At 46.6% G+C, this 26156-nt stretch overlaps 1 protein-coding gene across 1 annotated transcript in view; it reads right to left on the bottom strand.

Moving 5' to 3' along the window:
* Positions 1-18687, bottom strand: part of REV3L (REV3 like, DNA directed polymerase zeta catalytic subunit) — a 182452-nt gene extending 163765 nt beyond the window's left edge. The window contains exon 1 of the mRNA XM_083176894.1: positions 17995-18687. Within this exon, the coding sequence (XP_083033020.1) occupies positions 17995-18133 (139 nt within the window). The 5' untranslated portion in view covers positions 18134-18687. The remainder of the gene's footprint in view (positions 1-17994) is intronic.
* Positions 18688-26156: the final 7469 nt, after the last annotated feature.

Here is a 26156-nt window from a genome sequence, read left to right as displayed (position 1 = left end):
ACGGCCAGCTTCTTGTACCAGATATTTGTTTTCCGCAGGGCACTGTACGGCTTCAGTACCTGATCTGAAAGATCCACTCCGCCCATGTACTTATTGTAATCTAGGATACAATTTGGTTTTGAGGTGTGGGTACTGGTACCTCGTACAGGGATGGAGGTGGTACTGTCTCCATGAATTGTTGTCAGTATAAGGACATCCCTCTTGTCCTTATATTTGACCAACAACATATTTTCGGTGCATATTCCCCTGCTTTCACCCCTTCTCATTACTTGGGCAATGTGCGTTTTGGGGAGGCCTCTTTGGTTCTTGCGCACAGTACCGCAAGCTGCTGTACCTCTTGAACCAAGGGCCTTAAACAGGGGGATGCTGGTGTAAAAGTTATCCACATAGAGGTGATAACCCTTATCCAGGAAGGGGTGCATTAAATCCCAGACAATTTTGCCACTAACACCTACGAGGGAGGGGGGGCATTCTGGCGGTTCAATTCTTGAATCCTTCCCTTCATATACCCTAAACTTGTGGGTGTACCCTGTGGTGCTTTCACACAGCTTATACATTTTTATGCCATACCTTGCCCTCTTACTGGGAAGGTACTGGCGGAATTTAACCCTTCCTTTAAAATGTATAAGGGACTCGTCAATACAAATAAATTTTTCAGGGATGTATAGCTCTGCAAATTTGGCACTGAAATGATCAATGACCGGCCTGACTTTGAATAGCCGGTCAAAGGTGGGATCATCTCTGGGTGGGCACTGTGCATTATCGGTGTAATGTATAAATTTATGGATTGCCTCAAAACGAGTCCGAGTCATGGCCATACGGTAAAATGGGGTGCTGTACAGAACATCTGTACTCCAATATTGCCTAATTTGTGGCTTTTTTACTATGCCCATATGAAACACCAGACCCCAAAACGTCATCATCTCTACTGCATCTACAGGGGTCCACCTAGCAAATGATGACGTGGGGTTTTGAGCAATAAACTGCTGGGCATATAAATTAGTTTGGTCCACCATTAAATTTATAAAATCATCAGAGAAAAATAATTTGAAAAAGTCAATTTCTCTGAGACCTGTGGAATCAAATTGGATTCCTGGCATGGCCAAAAACTCAGGAACCTGGGGCTCAAAATTGTCTGGTGGTGGGGTCCATACGAGATCAATTATTGGGGGGGGGGTCTCAGCTGCTCTACGGGGGCGTCTTTGAGGGGGTCCCTCATCACCAGAGGAGGAAGAGGAGCTTAAGACGAATCCTTCAAATTCCCCGCTTGCCTCACTGGCTGTGTCAGAATCAGAGGCAAGCATGGCATATGCCTCCTCCACTGAATACATTCTTCTGGATGACTGGGATGACATTTGGGAGGACATTTGGGAGGACATTTGGGATGCCATTTTTATTTTTGTGTTACTGGTAGTGAAATGTTTCAACACGTGTATAGTGTAGGGGGGGGTACAAACTTTATTTCAACCCGGGGGGTATGTAGTGTGTATGTAGTGCAGAACAAAAACAATACTTTATACAAAAAAAAAAAATGAAGGGGTTAAAAAAAAAAAAAATTGAAGGGGTTAAAAAAAAAAAAAATGAAGGGGTTAAAAAAAAAAAAAAAGGTCCTGCACCAAAAATTGAGCACAGATGTTGGTCAGTAACGTCTGTCACTGAACAGCGCTCAAAGGCAACAGGAATCTGATCAAAAAAAAAAAAAAAAAATTGATCAACCCTGTGCCGAAAAAGCTGATCAGTGATGTACGTCACTGATCGGCGCACAGTGGCCACAGGACACCCACAAAATCAGTGTGTGTAAAAAAAAAATTAAAAAAAGACCCCACAGCACTCACGAAAAAAAAAAAAAGGTGATCAGTGATGCGACACTGATTACCAGTGAGGGACAGCAGGTGCACAACCTTTGGTGCAACTGACAGTGCAACTGGCAGCAACTGACAGGTATATATATAAAAAAAAAACCTCTGCGCCCCCAAAAAGTTGCTGATCAGCACAGATATACTGATCAGCACAAAAGGGGGGGTAGCAGACACAAAATATACACTCTCTATCACTCTCTGTCACTATCTCTCTCTATCTCTCACTATCTCTCACTATCTCTCACTATCTATCACTCTAGGACACTGCAGCAGCAGCACTGACAGTTATATGTATAAAAAAAAACTGCACCCCCAAAAAGGGGGGGTAGCAGACACAAAATATACACTCTCTATCACTCTCTGTCACTATCTCTCTCTATCTCTCTATCTCTCACCATCTATCACTATCTATCACTCTATGACACTGCAGCAGCAGCACTGACAGTTATATATATAAAATAAAACCCCTGCACCCCCAAAAAGGGGGGGTAGCAGACACAAATCTCTCTATCTCTCACTATCTATTACTATCTATCACTATCTCTCACTATCTATCACTATCACTATCTATCACTATGACACTGCAGCAGCAGCGACAGTTATTTATATATAAAAAACCCCTGCACCCCCAAAAAGGGGGGGTAGCAGACACAAAATATAGCTCTCTCTGTCACTATCTCTCTATCTCTCTCTATCTCTCTCTCTATCTCTCTATCTCTCTATCACACTGCAGCAGCAGCAGGAAGTCTCAGGAAGTCAGATCCAGGAAGCGTCCAGCACGCTACAAGCAGTGAGCAGGTGATCAGGTAAGGTATTTGCAAGGATCAGGTAAGTATTAGCAAGGATCAGGTCGGTATTCACGGCAGACAGGCACGGTGACCGTTCTGCACGCTATTCCAGACCGGAATGGCGTCTGCAGCGCAGTCACCGTTAGTTTAAATGTCGCGCCTTGGCTGTGATTGGTCCGTGGGTCCCACGGACCAATCACAGCCTTGGGGGCAGGTGGGGTGAGGGTGGGGTGAGGTGTCATCGTCACCGATGACCCCCTCATGCCCCCTGACGCCCGGCGGTGATTGACACCTGTGTTACCAAGCGTCTGATTCGCTGGTAACACAGGAAAACGCTGTGAATGGCTGTTCACACTGAACAGCCAATCACAGCGATCGCCGACGGGGGGGCGACATCGCAGCCCCCCCTGGGCATGCAGGGACATGTCTGCTGTCAGGGACAGCAGACATCGTCCCTCTGTCACTGCGTCTCGAGACGCAGTGACAGTTTAAAGTCATGACGTATATATACGTCATGTGTCGGGAAGTACTTCCCGGCCATGACGTATATATACGTCAAATGTCGTGAAGGGGTTAAACATATGCAATTAAATTCTGTTTTCAACATATTGAATCACATCGATGCAGCGAAAACGGATAAAATTGTGCAAAATCACACAAGTGTATGGGGGCCTTGACTTTATTCCCAAATCACTATCATGCCCCAAAGGTCCTGATTCTGGTTGGCTCAGTAAGCTTACCGGGCACCAGAGACTCTGGCCATCCGAATGCTCGCCCCCTAATTGCCACCAATTCCCCTCGCTAACATGTGAGGGGATGCGTAACAAAAACACATTCGCTGGCATGCCTCTGCTGCAGGAGACATCATTCAATGGTCTACGACCATCGAATGATGTCTCCTGGCTTCGCAAATAAGTCAGTGGGACGAAGACTGGGTGGGTTGCTGACGTCCTTTGAAGTCAGCGGTCCACTTCTGGCAGACATCGTCCTGTTCGCGTACCCATGAGAATGCCAAGCATTTTCATGGGGATGTTCATAAAACTCTGGGCATTCCCATACCTGAACATGACCCTCGACGCAGTCGGCCCCGTATATTCGCTGAAGCTATTTGCAAAGGCCTACACATGCGCAAAAATATCAGGAACTCGCAGTATTGTGAGCAAACCTGAATGACCCCTACAGTGTGAGGAGGTTACCATGAGAACCAGTCAAATCATAGGAGTTGGTTATTAGGAAGGTGTTGAAATAGCTGCATAGTCAAACCGGTCAGGATTTCTTAGGTTAAAGGACAGAACATTATTAACCCTTTGAGTGTCAAGTAAATTTGTCAAAATTGGTGCGAAAATTGCCAAGCAAACATTTTTACATTGGACACAAAAAGTAGGCCACTTCATGGCAAAAAGTATTCCATAATGGCAGTTGCCTCTTTCATCCTGCCACACTTGAAAAATGTTCAGGAATACTGTAGTTTGAGGAACATTACAGAGTTAAAAGTGTTGACATGGCCTACAAAATTCCCCAGATCCCACTCTACCCTCCACCTTTTTCATTTTCTCCATAGATAATAAGTAAATGCCTGCAGCCTAATAATAATAATAATAATAATAATAATAATAATAATAATAATAATAAATACTGTAATAATGGAGATCTCTGAGAAAATCTATCACACCCCATTGCATTCAATAGTACAATTTGTGATAAGCAACATACAAGCGCTTGGCACTAGATCCCAGTTTTAAAAGTCCATAATGACATCATTATGGACTTTTAAAACAGGGATCTGAACTAAAGCACAGTTCCTTCTTAAAAAGCCATCTGCGGTGGTGTAGAGCTTTCTTTGCCCAGGACTGACAGTATGCTATACAAGCATAGCCAACTGCACCACTGTAATTTAGTGCAATATTCTGTTGACTGTTTTACAGTATCCTTGCATAGTATAGAAGAACGTACTCAAAGCGCATCTGTAAGTCTGAACGCGCTAATCCCGGAATGCGCTAGATGAAATATTTGTTCTGCAGGATCCGGCCAAAATGTGTTTGTGTGTTTATGAGAGCCACACAGTCTCCTTGCTAACGGGACCTGCTTGACCGCTATATGTGGCCATAATGCAGGATTATTTTTGGAAAATAGTCAATCTTGGAGCACAAGGCCTTGTGCGACTTGGCTGTGCTTGCTTTTGTACATGCAAATTGGGCATCTCATTTGCATAATGAATACTATGCACTGATCAATGGGTTAGGAAACCCATTTGTACATTTGTGTGCAATGAAATCTGAAGAGGCCAAATTCTAATGTTTTTCATTTGCGACTTTGGGTCTGTTTCGGCTTTGGCCAGGGTCAGGTCCAGTGTTGTCAGCGAAGAACACTGGCCCTGATAGATTGCTCAGCACACAACGCTGGCACATCACTATGTGCTGAGCGATCTTGCTGAGCATTCTAGAATCGCTCAGCAAACTCACTGCATGTGTAGGGCCCATTACACATCAATCAGTACCTCACTACATCTCAACACATTCCTGCATGGGGGCAGCATCAAGGGGGCGGACTGGGCCCGCCGACGTCACTGTTATGGGTGGTACCGGGCTACGACAAAAAAGGGGCGGGCTTGGCCACCGTCATCAATGAAGGGGGCGGGCCCGGCCGCCCCAAAGGCTCTGCACTGGCGGGGAAGCGCCTGGCACCGCTATCTACTGTGGCGCCGGGCTTCCCCGGTACCACCATAGGAGTAAGGCTGTTTTAGCCGGGCGCTGCCAGAGTTTTAGCCGGGCGCTGCTAAAAACAGCCTAGCGGGAACACTATAAGCCTATAAGGGAAAAAGCTTATAACCATTGTAATACCTGCTCACACAAACTTGTTTCCTCTGCAAATATTTAGTGGGTGCAAAGCTATTCTTGCTTGTTCTTTAGTAGATGTTAAGGATTAACTAATGTTTAAAATACACGGCGATCGCATTACATGGCTCAGAAATCTAGAACAAAGACTGGTTCCTGGTTTCATAACAATTTAGTCCAGTGCAATGCAGCCATGAGTAAGCTGATGAATGAGAAGATAGTTATAGAAAAGACTTCCACGTCAATTTACCAATATGATATCTGAGCCAGGTTTGGTACGTTATGTCGACAAGAACATTGCAGACAACATCCCTGTCGGCCACATAACACCGACCCTGTTAAATGTTAATTCAAATTTTTAATGCTGTCGGCAGTATAACTGTAAACATGCTGCTAAAGCAGCAGGTTTACAACTATACTGCCAACAGTATTAAAATGGTTTACTTAGCATTTTAACAGAGTTAACATGTTCTGCTTTTGTGGACATCATGACCACATGCCATTTGGCTGAGTGGTGGATGTAAAGCACATTTCTTACTTCTCCAAAATACAGGTGATGTGTTTGTGGGTACCCAAGCAATGAAACCCATGAAAAACACGTAAATATGCAGGTCAGCAGAAAACCATCCATGGTCTTATCAGGTGACTAATATAAAAAAAAAAAAAAAATGAAATGAAAAAAAGAATGAAGGGGCCTACCACTGAAGCCTGGAACACAAGTAGGACCCCCATTCCCGAATTTAACATACATGGGTTCAAGCCCCATTACATGACATGAGAGAAAGAGATATTTCAAATCAAGTCTAGAGTGTATGCTTAATACCCCCATCGTCACTGTGCATGTAGCTCAATCAGTCAATATCATCAGCGAATACATGAACCTGATGAGGCCACTGAATGTTCTTTAAATAATTTTGTTCAGTGGGTACACACAATATCATACGACAGGCTTACTGGTGATATCATTACTGGCCTACTATATACGGTGCCTTAACATATGGTGATCACCAACAGGAATAGGCTTTGGAGCACATCCTTATTCACTCAGACCTTTACTATGGGGGTTACTCTAGTTCACGCACAAAATGGCCTTATTCTAGTTCACTCTGACAAAATCCTTCTGGACAAAACCATGTGCACTGCAGGTGGGGCAGATGTTACTTGTGAAGAGAGAATTAGATTTGGGTGTGGTTTTACTTCAAAGTGAGATCTATATTGCAGTGTAAAAATAAAGCAGCCAGTATTAACCCTGCGCCAGTGGTCGAAGTGGGGTGGTATAACGCCACTTCTCCACTGTGAGTATTTTTTTATTTTTTTTGGTACTCTTTACCTAGAAGGGCGCCCACGATTTTGATCGTGGGCATCGTTAGGGGGGGGGGGAAAAAATCGCTTCGGTCGCATCGCATGCGACCAAAAAAAAAATCGCATGCGATGCGACCGACGCGATGCCCGCGATTTCCCATAGGGAACAATGTTAAATGTCCCAATTGACCCGATTTTCCTGTTCAATGTCCCAATTGACCCGATTTTCCATAGGAAACAATGTTAAATGGCCCACACAGCCCAAATAGGCACCCTGAAGTGTGAAATGGCCCTCACAATTGTTAACGCCACCCCACGAACAACGTCAACCCGAAGCGTGGCGAGCGCAGCGAGCCCGCGAGGGGCGGCGGTACGCGTCCTACAACCTTTTCATACCCCCACTATCCACGTCGGCGTGGAGTTGAGAATAGAAAGTGTGGCGAGCGCAGCGAGCCGCGCCCGAAGCGTGGCGAGCGCAGCGAGCCCCGCGAGGGGACGCGGACACCTGTGAAGCCCGCGAGGGGACGCATATACCTGTGAAGGTGTCCGCGTCCGCTCGCCACACTTTCTATTCTGAACTCCACGCCGACGTGGATAGTGGGGGTATGAAAAGGTCGTAGGACGCGTACCGCTGCGCTCGCCACGCTTCTGGTTCACGTTGATCGTGGGGTGGTGTTAACAATTGTGGGGGCCATTTCACACTTCAGGGTGCCTATTTGGCCTCTGTGGGCCATTTAACATTGTTTCCTATGGAAAATCGGGTCAATTGAGACATTGAACAGGAAAATCGGGTCAATTGGGACATTTAACATTGTTTCCTATGGGAAATCGCGGGCATCGCGTCGGTCGCATCGCATGCGATGCCCGCCCTTCTAGGTAAAGAGTACCTTTTTTTTTTTTTTACGTAATAGGAGTGTGCAGACTTGTGTCTGCACACTGCCTTTACCGGCAGCCACCAGGCACCTGCTGCCAATCAGCCTAGCTAGCTGTCAGCTCAGCTGGCGTGTGTAAGCCCCAGAGAGAAAGTGGTTAATTTGAGCCCTTGTTTGGCGTGCCCCAGCACGGACAGGGTTAATGCAGCAGCAGCAGCTGCCAGTGATTGGTAGGCTGGAGCTGCGGGCCATTGGAGGAGACCTGGAAGAGGCGGCACTGGAGAAAGAGGAAGGGTAGAGGAACTCACGTGGACCTGGGAGCAGCATGCGGCGAGGAAGGACCAGCGCAAGAAGCGTGAGCAGAGACACCTTCGCAGAGGACCCGCAGACAGCCAGAGTGAGCACCGGAGCTGAGGAAGCGGCTGACGTCAGCATGACACCCGCCGACCTCTCTGGACGTGACAGCCGCGCCGGGCACGCTGCCGCCGGGAGGGGAGAAAACTGCAGCCGTGCCGGGCACACTGCAGCCGGGTAAGCATTAAAAGGAGAACAACCGCACTGGGCACCCAGCAAGCAGTAAAGGAGAAGCAGCCGCTCTGGGCACGCAGCCAAGAGGTGAAGAGCTGGGGGGCAATGTGCATCTGGCACTGGGGGGCAATGTGCATCTTGCACTGTAGGGGCATGTGTATCTGACTAGGTGACCACGCCCCTTTATAGGTGACCACACCCCTTTTTCTGGAGCGCGCGCATAAATAAATCCTTTGTTTTTCCATACCGCCACTTTCCACTTCGAGCACTGCCCTGCACAGAAACTAAATAACTCACCCAAATCTAATTCTATCTGCACATGTTACATCTGCCCCCCTGCAGTGCACATGGTTTTGTCCATCTTAAGCCCCGTACACACGGGGGAGATATATTGCTCAGTTTCTCCTTTTCATCAGCGATGGTCGCTGATGAAAAGAAACCTCTGCCGGGGGGAGCCGCAGAGGTAATCATCTGGTCGCAGGAGCCGATTAGAATGGGACTGAAAACGGGAGCGCACAGCCGGCGATTTATCACCGGGGCACACTTCCATCACTGGCAATATGGTCGCCAGCGACCATATTCCCAGCGATTTCAGCCCCTATCGCCCCCTTGTGTACACAGCTTTAGAAGGATTTTGTCAGAAAGAGTGAACTAGAATAAGGCCAAAAGGCACAATCACTCTCTTATAGACAAAACCACGTTAACTGCAGGTGGGGCTGATGTAACATGTGCAGAGAGAGTTACATTTGGGTGTTTTATTGTTTCTGTGCAGGGTAAATACTGGCCACTTTATTTTTACACTGCAATATAGATATCAGTTCGAAGTACAAACCCCACCCAAATCTAATTTTCTCTGCACATGTTACATCTGCCCCACCTGCAGTGCATATGGTTTTGTCCATAAGATAGTGATTGTGCCTTTGCAAGTAAACTAGAATAACCCCCTATATGTAGATCTGCAGCTGTTGCCATAATAGACTTGGTGGGCTACTCCTAATATAGCACTTTTCGAAGCATAGGTCTCACAACAGCTCCAGACCTCCCAAAAATGTAGGCTACCCTTCTCTTCTTATCTTATACCTTGACCATCTACACCAGATGTGCACTAAGTAAAGTTTACCAAACAGTAGAGATTGAATCTCCATAGAAATTAAATAGTGGTTCACCCCTTTTCGGCCATCTCACACATGTAAATGTTTTGGAGTTTCCATGGGCTTAGTGACAACCACTTATTCATAAATTTGTAAAGCCGCCAACTTCTACAGAGAAAACAACAATTGTTTAAAAGAAACCACTTGGAATATTAGGCAACCTTCCACACATTGCTGAATACAAAAGCTCTAGTACATTTCATCAGGAGGAGCCTTTGTATGTGTGTTGATACGTCTCTGGTCATCATATATTAAACTGCAGTTGTTACAGTTCCTTTAAATTGATGTCATGCACTACACATCAATAATAGTCATATGTCACTCTGCAATATTGGACTAAAAGTCACAATTAAAAGTGAGAAGGTGCAATAGAGGTTAGGAGCATGCAGCTCAAACTTTTGGTATTCAACCAATAAGTTCCTCGGATCAAACTGGGAATGTTCCAGTGCTTCTTCAACCAACCTTTAATTTCAAGATATGTGGGTTATTTTACCAGAAATAAAGGGAAAACAGCTTGCCTGATCCAGCATTATTTGCAGAAGTGCAAAATCACACCCAGCGGATTTTTCGCACTGCGGATGAATCCAGAAGCACGTGATTGCACTTTTAGTGGCAGTGCAGGGTGGGCCTTTTCGTGGTGGGCGGTCCCCAGCACATGGTACCAAGCAGTTGCAGTTTTGCTATTTTATCAAAACTGCGACGGATACTGAATTGGCCCACTGTGTGGGCCCAAAACCGTAGACTCAATATGGTATATGCTCACAGATTCAGGAATGTAAATTGAGACTACAAATGTAAGAGGAGAAAATCAACCCTAAATCCTAAAATAACTGCAAACACCACACATTAAAAGAAAGACAGCCAAATAACCACATTCCTCATAATGCTGGTGACTATAGAGGGGATGCAGCTGCTTTGGTGCCCAGCCCAAACCCGGCACAGTAGCAGTAATTAAAAATAAAAAATGAAGAAGGAAAAATACAATAGAGAGCCCACATGGTGTCTACACAAGGACACCCTCCTCTGTTAATCCCCCACAAGTTGGTGGTCCGGTTATATAATTGTGAAGGAATAGGTTAGATCAGAGGGTGACACTGAAATGTGGGGTATTTAACCGCCAGTTCAGGTGAAATTGAGGGTGGTGCTTCTTTTTAGGTGCTGTGATGTCGCCAGTATCCTTAGTACTGCAGCATCCCTTGCTACAGACATGCTGTAAGCTTCTAAATCAAAACACTACCAAGATTACTGCTAATGCTTTCAGATAACCATCTCATGAGTACAATAATGACCTTGAGTATTGCACATAAAAGTTACTGTGATCTCCAGTTGGGACACAATGCATGACAAATGGCACATCCCATGAAACATCAGCAGGAGTATGCACATATGTTAAGAGTGTTCTTTCGCACTGCAGATGCAAGCATGTAAAATAACATACACATCACAGTACCCAAATAACCCTTAGCAACAAAGTATTGCTTTAATATCTTTGGTTTGCTTTATTTATATTATTAGGCGTTTCCTCTTGTATCCTCCAATGTAGCGGTTTTCCTTTATGATTCCAGATTTCTAAAAACTAGCTATATAAAGAATATTTTCTCTCTCTCTCCCAAGATCCTTCCTGGGGAGGTTTCCATGGCAATATCAAAAGCTGTGATTTAGAAATTTTGTTTTGATGTATATTTAAAAGCAATGCAAGAAGGAGAATATATTAAACACTGACCAATAGAGCATATTCATTTATCAGGTAATAACAATAAAGAATTCCTGTTCAGAACAGAAATTCACATCTGTTATGTCATAAGGGGGTCCGCAAAGTAAATAAGCACATGGTACAGAACCGATACTAATACTGCTGTAGAAGGTAAAAAGCCTGCTATCCATCATCAACCACATTACCTGGTTTTTTTTTCTATTTTAAAAGGGGCTGTATATCTACTTTACATTTTGTAAATAGACAGGCACTAGTCTTTTCCATAGAGTGCATGATCTGATTTATAGAGAACCACACACAACCAATCAGATGCCAGCAACCACTGCATTGGATGCTGCCTCCCTCTACATGCAATTATAATTTCATAATCTTCAGTTAACTGAGCTGCTACACATGAAATTTCAACTGAATGGTTCGAAGTCTTTTAGAGATTTGTAGCCGCTTAGTGACAACCAATTATGCACACATGTGTAATACCTCCCACACAGAAAGTGGCATGAGAGCTTAAACTCCCAAATGGATTCTCCCAGGCGAATCTCCTGGGCACTCTTGGACACAAATAGGCTGTAGCTGTGGAGAACTTGGATATGTGTTCATTATGTAAGAATGGATCACTTCTTATATAATGCAAAACATTTTGCTTCTACGCATAAGTATTTTTCTTTTTGACCGAAAACCACAAACCTAACAGGTAATATTACATATATGTAACTGTATAACTGTATTTTGGTACTTGTTTCCTAGCACGACGCGATGGACCCGATTTTCTGTCAATCACCAGTTTATTTGCCGGTAAAAGAGAAAATTGCGGATCTCGAGGGAGGCGTGGCCTGAATAGCTAGCGGCCGGACGTGTCTTTCGGCTCTCCCTCACAAATCCTGCAATAGATCCTGTTCTAAGCTAAGATTTCGGCACAGGACCACACGGTAAGGTGGGCTACCCTCTCCTGTCACCTCTAAGGTGTACCTCCTGTGGGACGGACGACACCTTGCAACCCGGAGTGGGTTGCGGCCTGCTTGCTCTGGGTGAGGCTCCGGACCCTGCACGCTGCCCCCCTGTTGAGCTATTCAGCGGCTGCCCTACACTGCACTTGGAGCCTTCTTGTTGGTCCATCCGGAGTCCGGCCACAATCTATGTAGCTGCGGAGTGCTCTCCCTGCAGCTGCCCCCTGAAAATATACCTGCAATATTTTAAAGCTGTGGCTGGGATCGCGGCCATTTTGGGTCTCTCCGGAATCTTTCTACTATCAGGAGTTGGCTTGCTGGACTACCCCTGCCACCTGCTGCCGCTGATCGGGTGGTGTGCTAGCCACCACCGGGTCGGCTGGAAGGTTCCCTCTGTCAGGCAAGTGACTTGTGTAAAATCCGGCTACACATAGCCCTGCTAAAATGGCGGATCCTCTTCACAGTATACTGCATGCTATACATGCTTCTACTAATAGGCTCTGTCAAAAACTCACTGCAGTAAAAGACTGTGCTCTCTCTATTTCAACAGCAAGTGCTAATCCTGCTATAGTATTTCCTGTTTCTACACCCCAAGATTTTGCCTGTGCAATTTCTCCAGATGAGGATGCGATCTCCTATATCATGGAGGCGTGCTCCGCAAGAGAAGATTTTGTGACTCAGCCGGGTATGGCCCCTATTGATCCTATGTCTGAACATTTTATGGGGGAAAGATGTGTGGAAGATATCTTCCCTCCCTACCACTATGCTGTTACACCTCATGCAGATCCTGCGATTGTCCATATCCTTGAGAAGTGCTGCTCGCTGGTTCCGTCTGAATCTGCAAGTGTGTTATGTTTTACCCACCTAAGTTCAGATGCTGATGTGGTATATTCAGCTGTATATTGGATGCTCCGGCTGGTAGCTTTGAGATTCTGGACAGTACTTTGTGATCGTTCCAGTCCTGCCCCAATGGGTACGCAGATACCTGAAGTCCTTCTACGTGCTAACTATAGATCCTTTTTGGGACTGAAGAACTGGCCAGATTAACTCTGCACAGTATATATAGGTTTAAGATGGTTTCTCATATTCCTTGGTCCGGCTTTCTATTTGTTCTCTTACTTGATTTTCTGATGTATACTGATGTATCCTTACGAATATTGTGTCATTTTTGACTATGCTAATGCTAGCTTAATATATGATATAATTTTATATGTCACACTTGCTACATGTTTATATTTAATGGGGGGGAGCTGGGACATGCTCCGCCTAGCTTAAGGCCATTAGTATTTTGTCCCCCTGTTTATGGGTTAAAGGGTGGGGTTGGTGGGGGTATTAGACAATATAGATAGGATATAGAATAGGTATTGGGGTAAGGGTTGGCTATGGGCTCCAGGTATACCTAATGTTGGGGGTAGGTTATACAGGGTGGGGGGTTTTGGGGGTAGGGTTGCTTTGGGAGTTATTGTATTAGTTTTATTTTGGGTAAATGGGCATAGCCTTGGTCTTATTCCATAGATAAATACAGTTACTGCAAGATATATTCAATAATTTATACTACAAGAGAAGATGCTGGCTACTATGGTTTACATTTATTATGTCAATACATACTTTAAATCATGTTTGGTAGGCTGTGCCCGAATGGCGCCTTCGGTGTATGCATTACCATGCTGGATCTTTTAGAAACAATATGCATACTGTACCTGTGTCATGTAAACCCTGTTTTAGTTTATACGCTTGTGTTGCTACAGTATGTGCTGCAGCTTCTCTGGGTTTTTCTGCAGTTTATATGGATGCTCGAATCGCCCACTAGTTGCACGGGATGTTTGTTATGTATGTTCAAGCAAAAACTTTAATAAAAATTATTGAATTAAAAAAAAAAAAAAAAAAGAAAATCGCGTTGATCGCGTCCATCGTGGCCGACGCGATCAACGCGATTTTCCCATAGAGAATAATGTTAAATGATTTTTAAAGTTAAAATCGCGTTGATCGCGGGCCATTATAATGGGATGCGATCAACGCAATTTTACATAGGGAACAATGGGAAATGGGCCAATATGGCCTATTTCTCATTGTATATGGTTAATGCCCCCCCATTGTTAACGCCACCCCACTATTGACACCAACCCGAAGCGTGGCGAGCCCGCGAGGGGCGGTGGTACGCTACCTCCGACCTTTTCATACCCCCACTATCCACTTCGTCGTGGAGATGATTTTATATAGTGCCCGAAGCGTGGCGAGTGCAGCGAGCCCCACGAGGGGACGCGTATACCTGTGAAGTTATGCGCGTGCGCTTGCCACGCTTCGGGCTCGCCACACTTTATAAAATCAACTCCACGCCGACGTAGCTAGTGGGGGTATGAAAAGGTCGGAGGACGCGTACCGCCGCCCCTCGTGTCCCCCGCATCCATGACAAACCAAGTGAGCGCCTCTCACACAGTGCCGGTAACCGCCAGATCTCCTGTGTAGGTGGACGCAGGCGGAGAGGGGATCATGCGGGCGCCGGCGGAGAGGCACTCCAGCTGCCGGAGACAACGCTCCTGCATCTCAGTAATTATTGCGGCAGGGGACGGCAACCCTGTCAGTGTCCACTTAAGGGAGGCGGGGTTATAGGGTTCGGTAGCACGTGCGTCTCCTGCACAAAGGGGGTTATGCGGATGCAAGTGCGTCTCATTCACAATAAAGGAGGCATTTGCCAGTGCTCCATGTTACATACTTGCAAATGCCTCCATTTGAAACCCACACTATCCACGCCAGCCCGAAGCGTGGCGAGCCCCGCGAGGGGATGCGTTACGCATCCTCCCGACCTTTTCATACCCCCACTATCCACGTCATCGTGGAGTTGATTTTATAAAGTGTGGCGACCGCAGTGAGCCCGAAGCGTGACGTGCGCAGCGAGCCCCGCGGAATACATGTAAAGTAATCCGCGTCCGCTCACCACGCTTTAGTAAATCAACTCCACGCCGATGTGGATAGTGGGGGTATGAAAAGGTCGGGAGGACGTGTAACGCGTGTTCTCGCCAGGCTTCGGGCTGGCGTGGATAGCGGGGGTGTTTCAGGAACACATTCACACCTGCCATATCTGACAGGACCACTAACTATGCTAAGCGGCCGCAGGAACACTAAGCTACTTCTGACTGACTACGCTAACTACGATGGCCGCGCGAACACTACGCTGATTCTGACAGGGACGATACGCTAACTACGTAATGGGTGCCATGCTATTACGCAAGTACCCTGTGTTTTATGGTATAAATCAGGGGTAGCCAACTCCAGTCCTCGAGAGCTACCAACGGGATTCAGTTACAATCCCGGCGGTCGAAATCCTGGCGTTCAAAATCCTGACACCAGAATCCTGACACTTTCTCCCTCTGGACACCCATGAAGGGAGAATAAATGAGTGTGGTGAATGCAGCGAGCCCGCATGGGGGGGGGGGGCGGGCGATCCACATCCGCCTTTGTCGGGATTTCGGCAGTCGGGATTCCAGCGTCGGGATTTTGAACGTCAGAATTCCGACCGCCGGGATTTAGTACCACTCCCGCTACCAACAGTTCACGGTTTCCAGCTCACCTCGCAGGTACACTCATTACTGACTGACATTTGAGCCAATTACTTCACTTGTGATTCAGTGAACAGATCTGGAAAACGTCAACTGTTGGTAGCTCTCGAGGACTGGAGTTGGCTTCCCCTGGTATAAATCCTCAAGTGAGCAATGCAGATCAATGAGGAGGGTCTTTCTTTAGCCTAGTATACAGAGGAAAAGTTCTATTATTCCTCACTCAAGAGTAGATTAAAGCCACACACGGGGCGATATTAGCCTGGCTAAAATCGTAGCTGAGTGACCATATCCCCCATGTTTCAGGGCAATATTGCTAGGTGTGCGCTGCTGCAACCAGCCCTGTCATGATCGCAAGAGCATGCTCCTGCTATTTTGATTTTTCAGTGCCGACTTGTCAGTCAAAACGGAAAAGTCGCTGAAAAACAACCGTACACTGTACGATACGGACACTAAGTGATAAAAAGCCAAATTCGCTCAGCGACCATATTACACCGTGGGTACTTCTGTACTTTCACGGCGCCAGCATGGCGCCGCGCGTCAGAGTCCCCTTGCGGGGCTCGCTTCGCTCGCCCACGCTGCGGGCTCGGTGGCTCGCTACGCTCGCCACGCTATCTAAAATCAACTCCATGCCAACATGGATAGTGGAGGCATGAACCATCCATGTTGGCATGGCGTTAACTTAGTTTATTTTACTTAGTTAGTGGCGAGCATAACCCGGAAGTACGCGTGGCGCCGTGAAAGTAAAGAAGTACCCACCGTGTGTACAAACCTAAAGGTTGTTCAAATTACAAAGTTGTTATGTATTTTACCAAAAAATGTACCTTTGTGTTTCATAACTGTTTGATTATTAGCATGGATGGACTTATCAAATAGGACTGAATGCCAATAGGCTGCACAAAAGACAACATAACAATATACTATTGTTTTATAAGAAATTCGTACAGCTGATCTTAATGAATGTATTTGAAAATAATGAGTCATTTGTCTATCGGTAACATAACAATATCATGTTATAAGTAAATAACAATGCAATTTTGTTTCTACTAGCATAAGGTATAGAATATTCTCCTTCATATAATGGAAATAAAATGTGTTCATTTGTCTCTAATTACATGATCTTGGCGAATTAACACAGCAGGTTTTGCATCTTGGTGGTGGCTTTATAGGTTTGTTGAACTGCAAAAATAAAAACAATGATGCCAGAGTATACAGTCCTGAAGTAAAGGAGGTGATCACAGGCACACACCATTAGCGTGATGACTGTGTGGGAGGCGCATCGCTGTTTGTCCTCTGGGTAACACGTCTATGTTCCTGTCTAACTCCACAGCAGGTCATATGAGGTTCCCTCAACCAGTTCTCTACACTGCTTATAATGAGTCCCGAGGTAAATCTACAAAAGGTTTTCCTCTTCGTGTGGTTAATAAAAAAAAAAAAAATAAAAAAAAAAAAAAAAAGGAGGAGGAGGAGGAGGAGGATTCCATCTCTGCTAGATCGGTCAGAATAACCATCAAACAGGCTGTCGCTAACATTATGCTTGATAAATAGCATGACATCCTTTATAACAGAGCAGTTGTACAATGGATATAAATGTCATCTTATATATTACTAAAAACAGAACAACAATTTCATAAAGCAACATCACACAGATGCAATGTAAACATGACATGAATCTCTTGGGTGTCGGATCATGCAGAGAAAGCCACTAATGGGATTTAATAGGGCAGCCACCGCATGAGGCACATAACTTACAGTCAGAGAGTAACCTTCTGGTGGTGTGTCGGCTAGTCACGTGCCCCTGTACTGTGCATGTCTGGCAGATTATGACAGCCCCTGTATGTCTCATATTGTAAACAGCCATAGACCCATTGTGTCTGGGAGTAAAAAACTGATTCAAATCATTACACTCTACATTGCCTTTCTATTGTACTAGAAGGGGGTTTACTGGTTCTGGGGTCCATTACTAAGCATGACACTGGACAATTACCTGCATTAATAAAATGATTTGGCTAACATCCATGTGTACACAACCAATGCAATAAAATCAATCTGAACTGCATATAGAACATTTTATTGTCATACAGTTCCACCTTTACTTGCACAGACCCCTCCATCTTAATTTTGAACCCCAAGGTTATGCTCACTGACTCAATATACCTACAGTATCTGGCCACTAATCTATCCATGCCAACTGAGACACTTTGGCCTACCATAATGCCAATATACACCCCCTTAATTGGACGTTACCTCTGATGTGACATTCATGCATGTGCCTACACTGATTACTAGTCACTAGCTGGTGAAGTCCGTGCCCAGCACACTACCTGCACTCAGCATAATGGCCATTTACTCCCACCCCAGCACATCCTTCTCTGACAAGCCATGCCCTTCTCGCCAGCCTCTGTCAAACCCTGAGCCATGGCCTGTACAGGCAGCAGAGTATCTCACCTGCAGGGGTGGCCCCGAACACTCTGACCACGGGCACTCTTCTCACATCACTGTCTCTGAAGTGGGACTTGGTGACATCAAGGCCTGGTAACGGGGTGGCCAAATAATAATCCGCTGTCACCAAGCGCAGGGAAAACATCTTCCTGAGGCTGAGCCCCTTCCCCGGGGCAGCCCAGCAGCCTCCTTCCTGCGCTTCCCCCCACCCTAGTCAGTGTGTGTGCCCGGCAGCGGCGCAGGCATGCACATGAGTGTGGCGGCTATAAATATGCGTCTGGCTACACACACACACCGCTTCTAGCTGGCACACTTCTGATTACAGCGCGCCGCACACCGCCATATAGCGACCTGGGAGCAATATTACAGCGCCTGTGTACACACTTACACGTGACAGCCGCTAGCTGCGCTGTGCAATCTATAGGTGTGTATTCTATAGGTGTGTGTGCGTTCCTGCAGATGGGCCCGCTCCGTCCGGACGTGTTTCCAGCGCTCCGCGTCACGTGCGAGGGTACCGGTCACACGCCGCCTGCCCCGGGGACCTTCATACGGCGGGGGCGCCCCTGCGCCGGTCCTCGCGCCCCATGTCACACTCTCCCCGGTTGTGGCTGGCTATCCCCCCGATCACGGCTCTGGCTGCGGCGGCCGCAGCTGTTGTTGCCATGATGGTGACGTCACGGGGAGGGAGAGTGACAGGCTAGTGTGGGCGGCCGTGGGCGTGGCATAGTACGCTGAGAGGGAGGGGTCACGGATCCGCCACGCCCTTAGCTTTGCTCCGGCTGTGGGTGATATAGTAGTAACCCGTGCAGCACCGGCGTCCGTTCACACATGCAGTATGGCGGGGGCAGCCCGCCCCGCACGTGAAGCGGCTTGGGGGTCAAGTTACTGTGTATATCCTGAGCAATAAGCATTTCAATGATGATTTTTATTGTCACACTATGACTATGTAGTGCACTGGCTGCTACGGTAATTCATCCGCTGATGGTGGAAATTGGGATCACCGCGCTTGCGTATTGCAGGCGTTGCATGGAAGCTTTACAGCTCTCTGTTACACAATTAATATAACTGTGTTCTGCATATGCAAAATAGACCGAGATTGATGGAGGCTGAAGTGTAACCTGGTGAACTATTTGCTTACAAAATTGGGGTGATTCTGAAGGTATCCAGATGGCTAACAGACATTCTAGGTTGACATCATATGGTCAACATGGGAAAGGTTGACATGGTGAAGGTTGACACATGAAAAGGTTGAAATCCAGGTTGTTGGGGTTTGTTTGTTTTTTGTTTTTTTTCTTGTTTGCTTTTTAATGCCTTTTTCATACTTGTCCATTCGCATGGACAACTGGAATGGTAATGTGTGCCAACCAGCAGAGCGAGTTATCTGACCCGAAGCATGGCAAGCAAAGCAGTACACTAGGGTTACTACAACCTATCCAGCAATTAAGACCGGGGTCAGGAGGGGTGGCATTCCTGAACTATCCTTTTTTTATACATTTGCAGAAATCCCCAAGTCATTGAGGTATTGCGTGTAGAATCTGAGGGGAAAAAATAAATTTATTCCATTTTGGAATGAGGCTTTAACATAACAAAACTTGGAAAAAGTGAAGCGCTGTGAATACTTTCCAGATGCACTGAACATGGTAGGTGAGTTAAGCCCCATTATAAAAGATATTGCTCAGATATTTTACTATTGCATAGTGGACCTTATTCCATACCCTCCAACAATTCCAACTAAAAAAATCGGTACAGGCCAGGGGGTGTGGCCATAGATAGAGGCGTGACCCTTTGTAAAGGGGTGTGGTCTTGACCCTTTTACTTTACACTACACATCCCATTTAAATGAAAATGCTAAGGCAATGAAGCGGCTGACATCACCTAATGTCAGCTGCCCACCCTGTCCACGCACAGGGTGCACGCTAAGCACCTGAGAGCGTCTTAGTTTTGCATGCATATTCCACATCATTCGATGGTCGGTGACTCTTGAATGATGTGGTCCTTGCCCCCTAGGCTGCGTATGGATATTTATGCAAAACAAACATTCATATCCATGTGGGTGAATGGCTGTGCGAAGGGGCAGGCTTAAAATCACATGCAGCAATGCGAACTTCACAGCGCTGCGTGTGAACCAGAATAAGGTCCTGGGTGATTCTAAAGGTGCGTACACACGGGGGGAGATATATTGCTAGCAATATATTGCTTGCAATATATTTCTGAGCAATATATTGCTCAGTGTCTCCTTTTCATCAGCGACCAGAGATGGTCGCTGATGAAAAGGAACCTCTGCCGGGGGAGCCGCAGAGGTAATTAGCTGGTTGCAGGAGCATGCTCCTGCGACCAGCGATTACAATGGGGCAGAAAACGGGAGCGCGCACCCAGCGATTTATCGCCGGGGCACACTTCCATCACTGGCAATATGGTCGCCTGCGACCATATTCCCAGCGATTATAGCCCCTATCGCCCCCGTGTGTACACAGCATGAGGCCATCTCATGCAACTTCTCTGATGGGAGAAGTTGCATGAGATGGCCTTAGAATCACCCGGGAAGCAGCAGGATCACATGCAATACTGTATATTATATGCTGTCATTTTGCATACGATATATCATATGCAATCCCATTTCCCGCTGCTGGGGAATCCGATCCGATGCGCACGGGACTGCGCATCAGATAAGATGACAAACACATGCGATTTGGCCACTTTTCACTTAATTTCTCAGCCTGATCTGTCGAAATCAGGTGAAAAGTGCCTAAAGCCGTAGTGTATGGTCAGCTTAATAGTCATCTCCTACTGCATCACCATACATAGCTATTACTCCTGCTTCCATGGAAGCAGCAGTGATAACATCTGCAAATACATCTGAATAATCCCTATATCCAAGTGCAAATATATGTAATTATGTAGCATTTAGCACACCTTTTTTTTATATATAGAGTCTTAACCCCTTGAGTGGTGGGTTTGGCTGGGGCAGGACAAACCTACCAGGGCAGGTTTGTCCTGCCCCAGCCAAACCCACCACAGATCGTAGGAAGCCGCCGACCCCCTCACCTCTGTTCCGGTGTTAGTACGCTGGTGCTCCCCTGCCGCCGCTTCCCCCTGCCCCCTGTCAGTCATCACACAGGCGGCAGGCTCGGGGGATATTTTGTGGCGGCTCTGGAGGACTCGGGCGCCTGAACTCCTCCGAGTCCCCCCGAGCTGTGCCGAACATCCCCGTGGAGCTCCGGCGTACGATCGCCAGAAGGGGTGGGGGCGACAGAAGGGGCGGGGGGACCCCTAAAGGTAGTGCGCCATTGGCGTGCACCTAATGCAAAGTGGTATGCCTGGAAATTTTCCGGGAAAGCCCGCTGCGGCATCGCAGCTGAGCCCAGAATATTTCCGGCCAGACAACCCAAGGGGTTAAAGTATTATTTCTTCCATATGACAACTATAGAAAACCAACTATACCAAACATATCTATCAATCATTTTCCCCTGGTGCACACTGACAGGGCTCCTACAGAGTAATGGTAGTGTGTTTATTTAGTAAGATAAGGTACAGCCTAGCTTTTGCCATCCAATGAACATCAGATCAACAGTCATGACTTTCAGCATCAATCGGTCTAATTTCTGTCTGTTGCCATGGCAAATTCATTACACACGAAGGCTGTGCAATTGTGCAGCTTTTACTCTGCCTCCTCTTCCTAGTACATTTATCACAGCACTGTACTCTGCTCCTACATATTATGTATTTCCTAGATTTATCAAAATATGCTAATGTTTTCCACTGCCGTCTGCAGGAGTACAAGGCACAATGCACATAAAATATAAAACAGTTTAATACATTTACAGAAAAAGCACAATTCCTCAACAGATGACTATTCGCAGACGCAGTTAAAACAGTCTTGGTCACCTTGTCTATTTGGTAAAACTGAATTGCATGGAATCAAAAAAATAACAAATATATGGTCCAATGCCAGCAGATGCAGGATAAGTAAATTGTAATATATTTAACAATGGAGGTGATACTAGGTCAGTAGTTTTCTCTAACACCCCTTTCACATTGCAAATGCCGGGTCACATCCGGGATTTTGAAACAGGTCCATCCCTGGAGCGACCCGGCATTTGTGAGTTGAAGCTCCCTGCAGCTACCCGGCAATAAGCCAGGTCACTGATGTGACATGGGGGCCAAGCAGCAGACCATCATGGGGGGGCATATGGTCATTGGGTCTATAGCAAGTTGGTCGACAAGCATTGGGTTGACGGGTCTACGTTGACTGGTCATTAGGTCGACACAAGCATTAGGTTGACAGTGTCTAGGTCGACAGTCAAAAGGTCGACATGGGTTTTTTCACTGTTTTTTGAGCCGACAGGCAGTATTTCATGCCCTACCATCCACCAGGGCAGTGTTCTTCAACCACTGTGCCTTGAGCTGTTCTCAAGTGTGCCCCCAGATCTAGAGATGCCCTAGCCAGTTTACAGCCACCACCAGTTCAACTTTTATTTACTGGTCACTTATTTTCACGTAAAGGCTAATGTATTTTATTTGTGTTACCTGTGGGGACCAGTGTGGTTGTTTTTTATATGGGGCCAATAGGTTGTTTTTTTTTTTCCCTCTGGGGGGGGGGGGGCAATGTGTTTTGCCCTGTGGGGATCTCATGGTGTGCCTTGGCAATTTTAAAATCTTATTTAGTGTGCCAAAAGGTAACTGACTGAGATTAGAAAAGTCACCAGCTTGATGGTCAGCAACATGGGGTCGCGACCCCATGCTGAGAAGGTTGGGACCCACTTTGGGGTCAGGACCCACAGTTTGGGCTACTGCACTAGACTGATAAAAGACAATTTGCACAATTCCTGGTATGAAGATAGTTACTGTCCGTTCCTATAATGCCCTTTGTAATAATCCATAAAAATAGAGATGGTGTTATGGTTGCCGCCTGGGCGCTGGGTGGAACTACAGCTGGCAGGGAGCTGGAGGCCAGGCGTGAGCCCGGGACCGCTGGTTAGGACGGCCACAGCTAACCCTACACTGACTCTATTGAGTACCCCGGGCAGATGACAAACCCCTGCGGAAAATAGGCTTCACCCGTGGTTGCCGCGTTCGAAGGAGCGAGTTAGGCCCGCTCCAACCTCGATGCAGCCAGGTCTTATGGATTGACAAAAGGTGAGTGATCGTCAGGGGTAACTCAAGAGGATGAACTAACTAACGGGCCTGACTACAAGATGCCCCTATCTGCCGCCACCTGGTCAATGACGGGAATGCAACCCAGTCGCAAGCACGAGAGACAGAGTACGGGGAATCTCCACACAAAAAAGTGACAAGGCTAGGAGGCGAATCCCCAAAACAAAAAACCAGGACAGAACGGGGAGGCCCTGCCTATTAACTGAATAGAAAGGACAGGCAAAAGGGAACGAACGGAAATAACTGTTAACTACCAGAGAGGGGAAATGGGCTAGGCCCACGGCGGGGCGAAGTCCTGAACCCCTAAAAAACTAAACAACGGACTGAACAGCCTAATAACAAAAAAAGCTTGGCAGCTCTCCAGAAGAATGAATAGAAAATAACCAGGCTCCACAGGAGCACTTACGTGACCCAAGATGGAAATAACCAGTGGGACTGGACCGGGCACGGAAGCCGACCACTGCGAGATGACACACCAACCAAAGGCAAAAAACTGATGCCAGAACTTGAGACAGGATCAATTCCGGGGACTGGGCGCAGACGCTAAAGCCAGGGACCGGGACTAGCTTGCAGAAAGCTATAACCGGCGTCTGTGCCCAGCAGACGCCAGCTCTTTATTCAAATCTCACGCCGCCTGGCTGACGTCAGCCAGTGACGCCGGGAGACCCCGGGCTGAAGTTTGGTGATGTTGCAGAGCAACGCCCCGACGCCCGGCGTCAAAACGAGACCTGGCAACGCCCCCAGAGCTCCCACGCCTCCCGACATCCGCCGACTGTCCGGGTGCCGGGGATCCCGGACGGCGGCGTATAACAGATGGTTGCTAGTTACCGTTCACCATGGATGTTGCACAGTCCCACACTGGTGTTTGCCTCCTGGGCAGGTGTTTTTGCTGGTATAGAAGGGGTTCAGTCTACCAATGGAGGATAGCTGGCGGTGTTTGGGCTTGATGAACAAGACTCTTGTGCTAGAGTAGATGGAGGGCAGAACATCTGGGACTGGATCGGATCAGTCCAGAAACTTGAAGATGGAAGTTTGTAAAAAAAAAAACATGAATTTGGTAGTGATGAAGGGATCTTTGATGCATTTCGCCGTGTCGAATGGCTTTAACAAAGTTGTCCTTTTTGTGAATTTGCAATATGCTGGGGGGGGGGGGGTGGCAGTATTTACTATATATATATATATATATATATATATATATATATATATATATATATTTATGAAGGAGCACTGACCATGCATTCAGTAATGGTTAAGGTGCATACACACATTTGGCTTACAATTTTGACTAATCGCAAGGAAAGTTACCCCAAATCGCACAGTATTTATACTTCTTGCAATACTGATGCGCAGCCCCTCTAGGTCAGTATCATAAGTCAAAACAGACTGTGCAGGCAAGGCAATTTTGACTATGTCACCTGCAGTGCATTTGGCCATAGACCATATCCCAGATAGTCAAAATCGAAAAGTGGATGTAGCCAAAATCGGCTCCATTCACCTCAAGGGGAAATTGTGCAGTCATATTTGTCCATAGCCAGAATCGCACCGTGTGTATGCCCCTTTAGGCAAACCAATGTGGTGGCTAGTGCCAGTGATGGCTAGCCTTGACACTCCAGCTATTGTTGAACTAACATCCCAGCATGTCCTGCTCCAGTTTTACTATTTGGCCATGCTAAAACTGATGAAAGGCATGGGATGTGTAGTTCAACAACAGCTGGAGTGTCACGTTAGCCATCACTGGGTTTGTAGAACCCCCACTGGAGACTGGCCACGCCCCTACCACTGGTGGGCCCTTATTGCCCCAGTCCTACACTGCTTCCACATCTGCCTGGACTTAAGCATTAACAAAAAGTATGCTTCTTTAGTATATCCACAGCCTTTGTATTCACACAAAGGCCCTTATTCTGGTCGGTGCGGATATATCCGCGTGCGTTCGTGCCGCCGATGTTTTGTGTCTGCGCATGTGCAGAGGCGTCTCTGCGCATGTGCGAGCGGGGTGTACGGCCAAATCCTGCATGATATGTGAACACTCCGAACAGGGGGTGGAGAGGGGCATGAAGGGCTATTTGGGCTCATTACCATATGCATACGCCCCGCGTTTCATGGGCGTTCCCATGCAAACGCTGGGCGTTTGTATGGTAATGCGGCCTTGACGCACGTGTAGGGGGCGGACATATGACATCGCCGGATGTCAGCTGCCCGCCCAGATCCCTGCTTTTGCACGGAAAAATGTCCGTGTGGTCTGAGGTTGCGGGAGCTGGTGGAGCACTCGGTCCTGCATTCGATGGTCTGCGACCATCGAATGATGGGGGAGGTTCCCTTAGATGGAGGAGGCGTATTCCGTGAAAAATACACGTGCGGTCCGTTCGGCCAGCTTCTTACCGCGTACGGACGGAGTTGGCGATCCGTATGGAAGGCGGGGTTTCGCACGCACGGTCCTGGCCGCATAATCGAATCCGGCCGCACCGATCAGAATAAGGGCCCAAGTCTTTGATGTTCCTGTGAAGTATTTATGCTTTTGGAAGAGTCTTCAAAGTAAGGAGCAATGATGTCTTGTTATATAATTTACATACTGTAGGAAGTATCATGGCTTTGTGGCAGATTTTATGTGTGTATATATTATAATTAATAGTTTTTTTTTCTTATTGCATACTTTCATGTCATAGAAAATGTATATTTTACTTGACATAATTAAACATGACATTATGTACATATACAGGCTTTGCGGCACATAGTACTACAATGAAATATGTGAAACAAAGTAAATCCATGCAGTAATGCAGTTTACTTTAGTAATGTGACAAATCTGTGAAGCGCTCAGGTTACATTTTATAAAATATTTGTTACTTGTACAGAGTGCTAAAGGGAGTGGGAGTTATATTAAAGATGGGATGTTGCTTATAGCAACAAATCAGAATTTACTTATTTATTTAGCACCTTCTAGAAAATAATAAAATGTGATTTGTTGTCCATAGCAACAGCCCATCTTTAATAGAACCTTCATCTTAGTAAATAAG

Source organism: Crinia signifera, chromosome 3, assembly GCF_055691185.1.
Source record: "Crinia signifera chromosome 3, ASM5569118v1, whole genome shotgun sequence".
NCBI lineage: Eukaryota > Metazoa > Chordata > Amphibia > Anura > Myobatrachidae > Crinia > Crinia signifera.
This window is presented reverse-complemented; position numbering and strand designations above follow the sequence as displayed.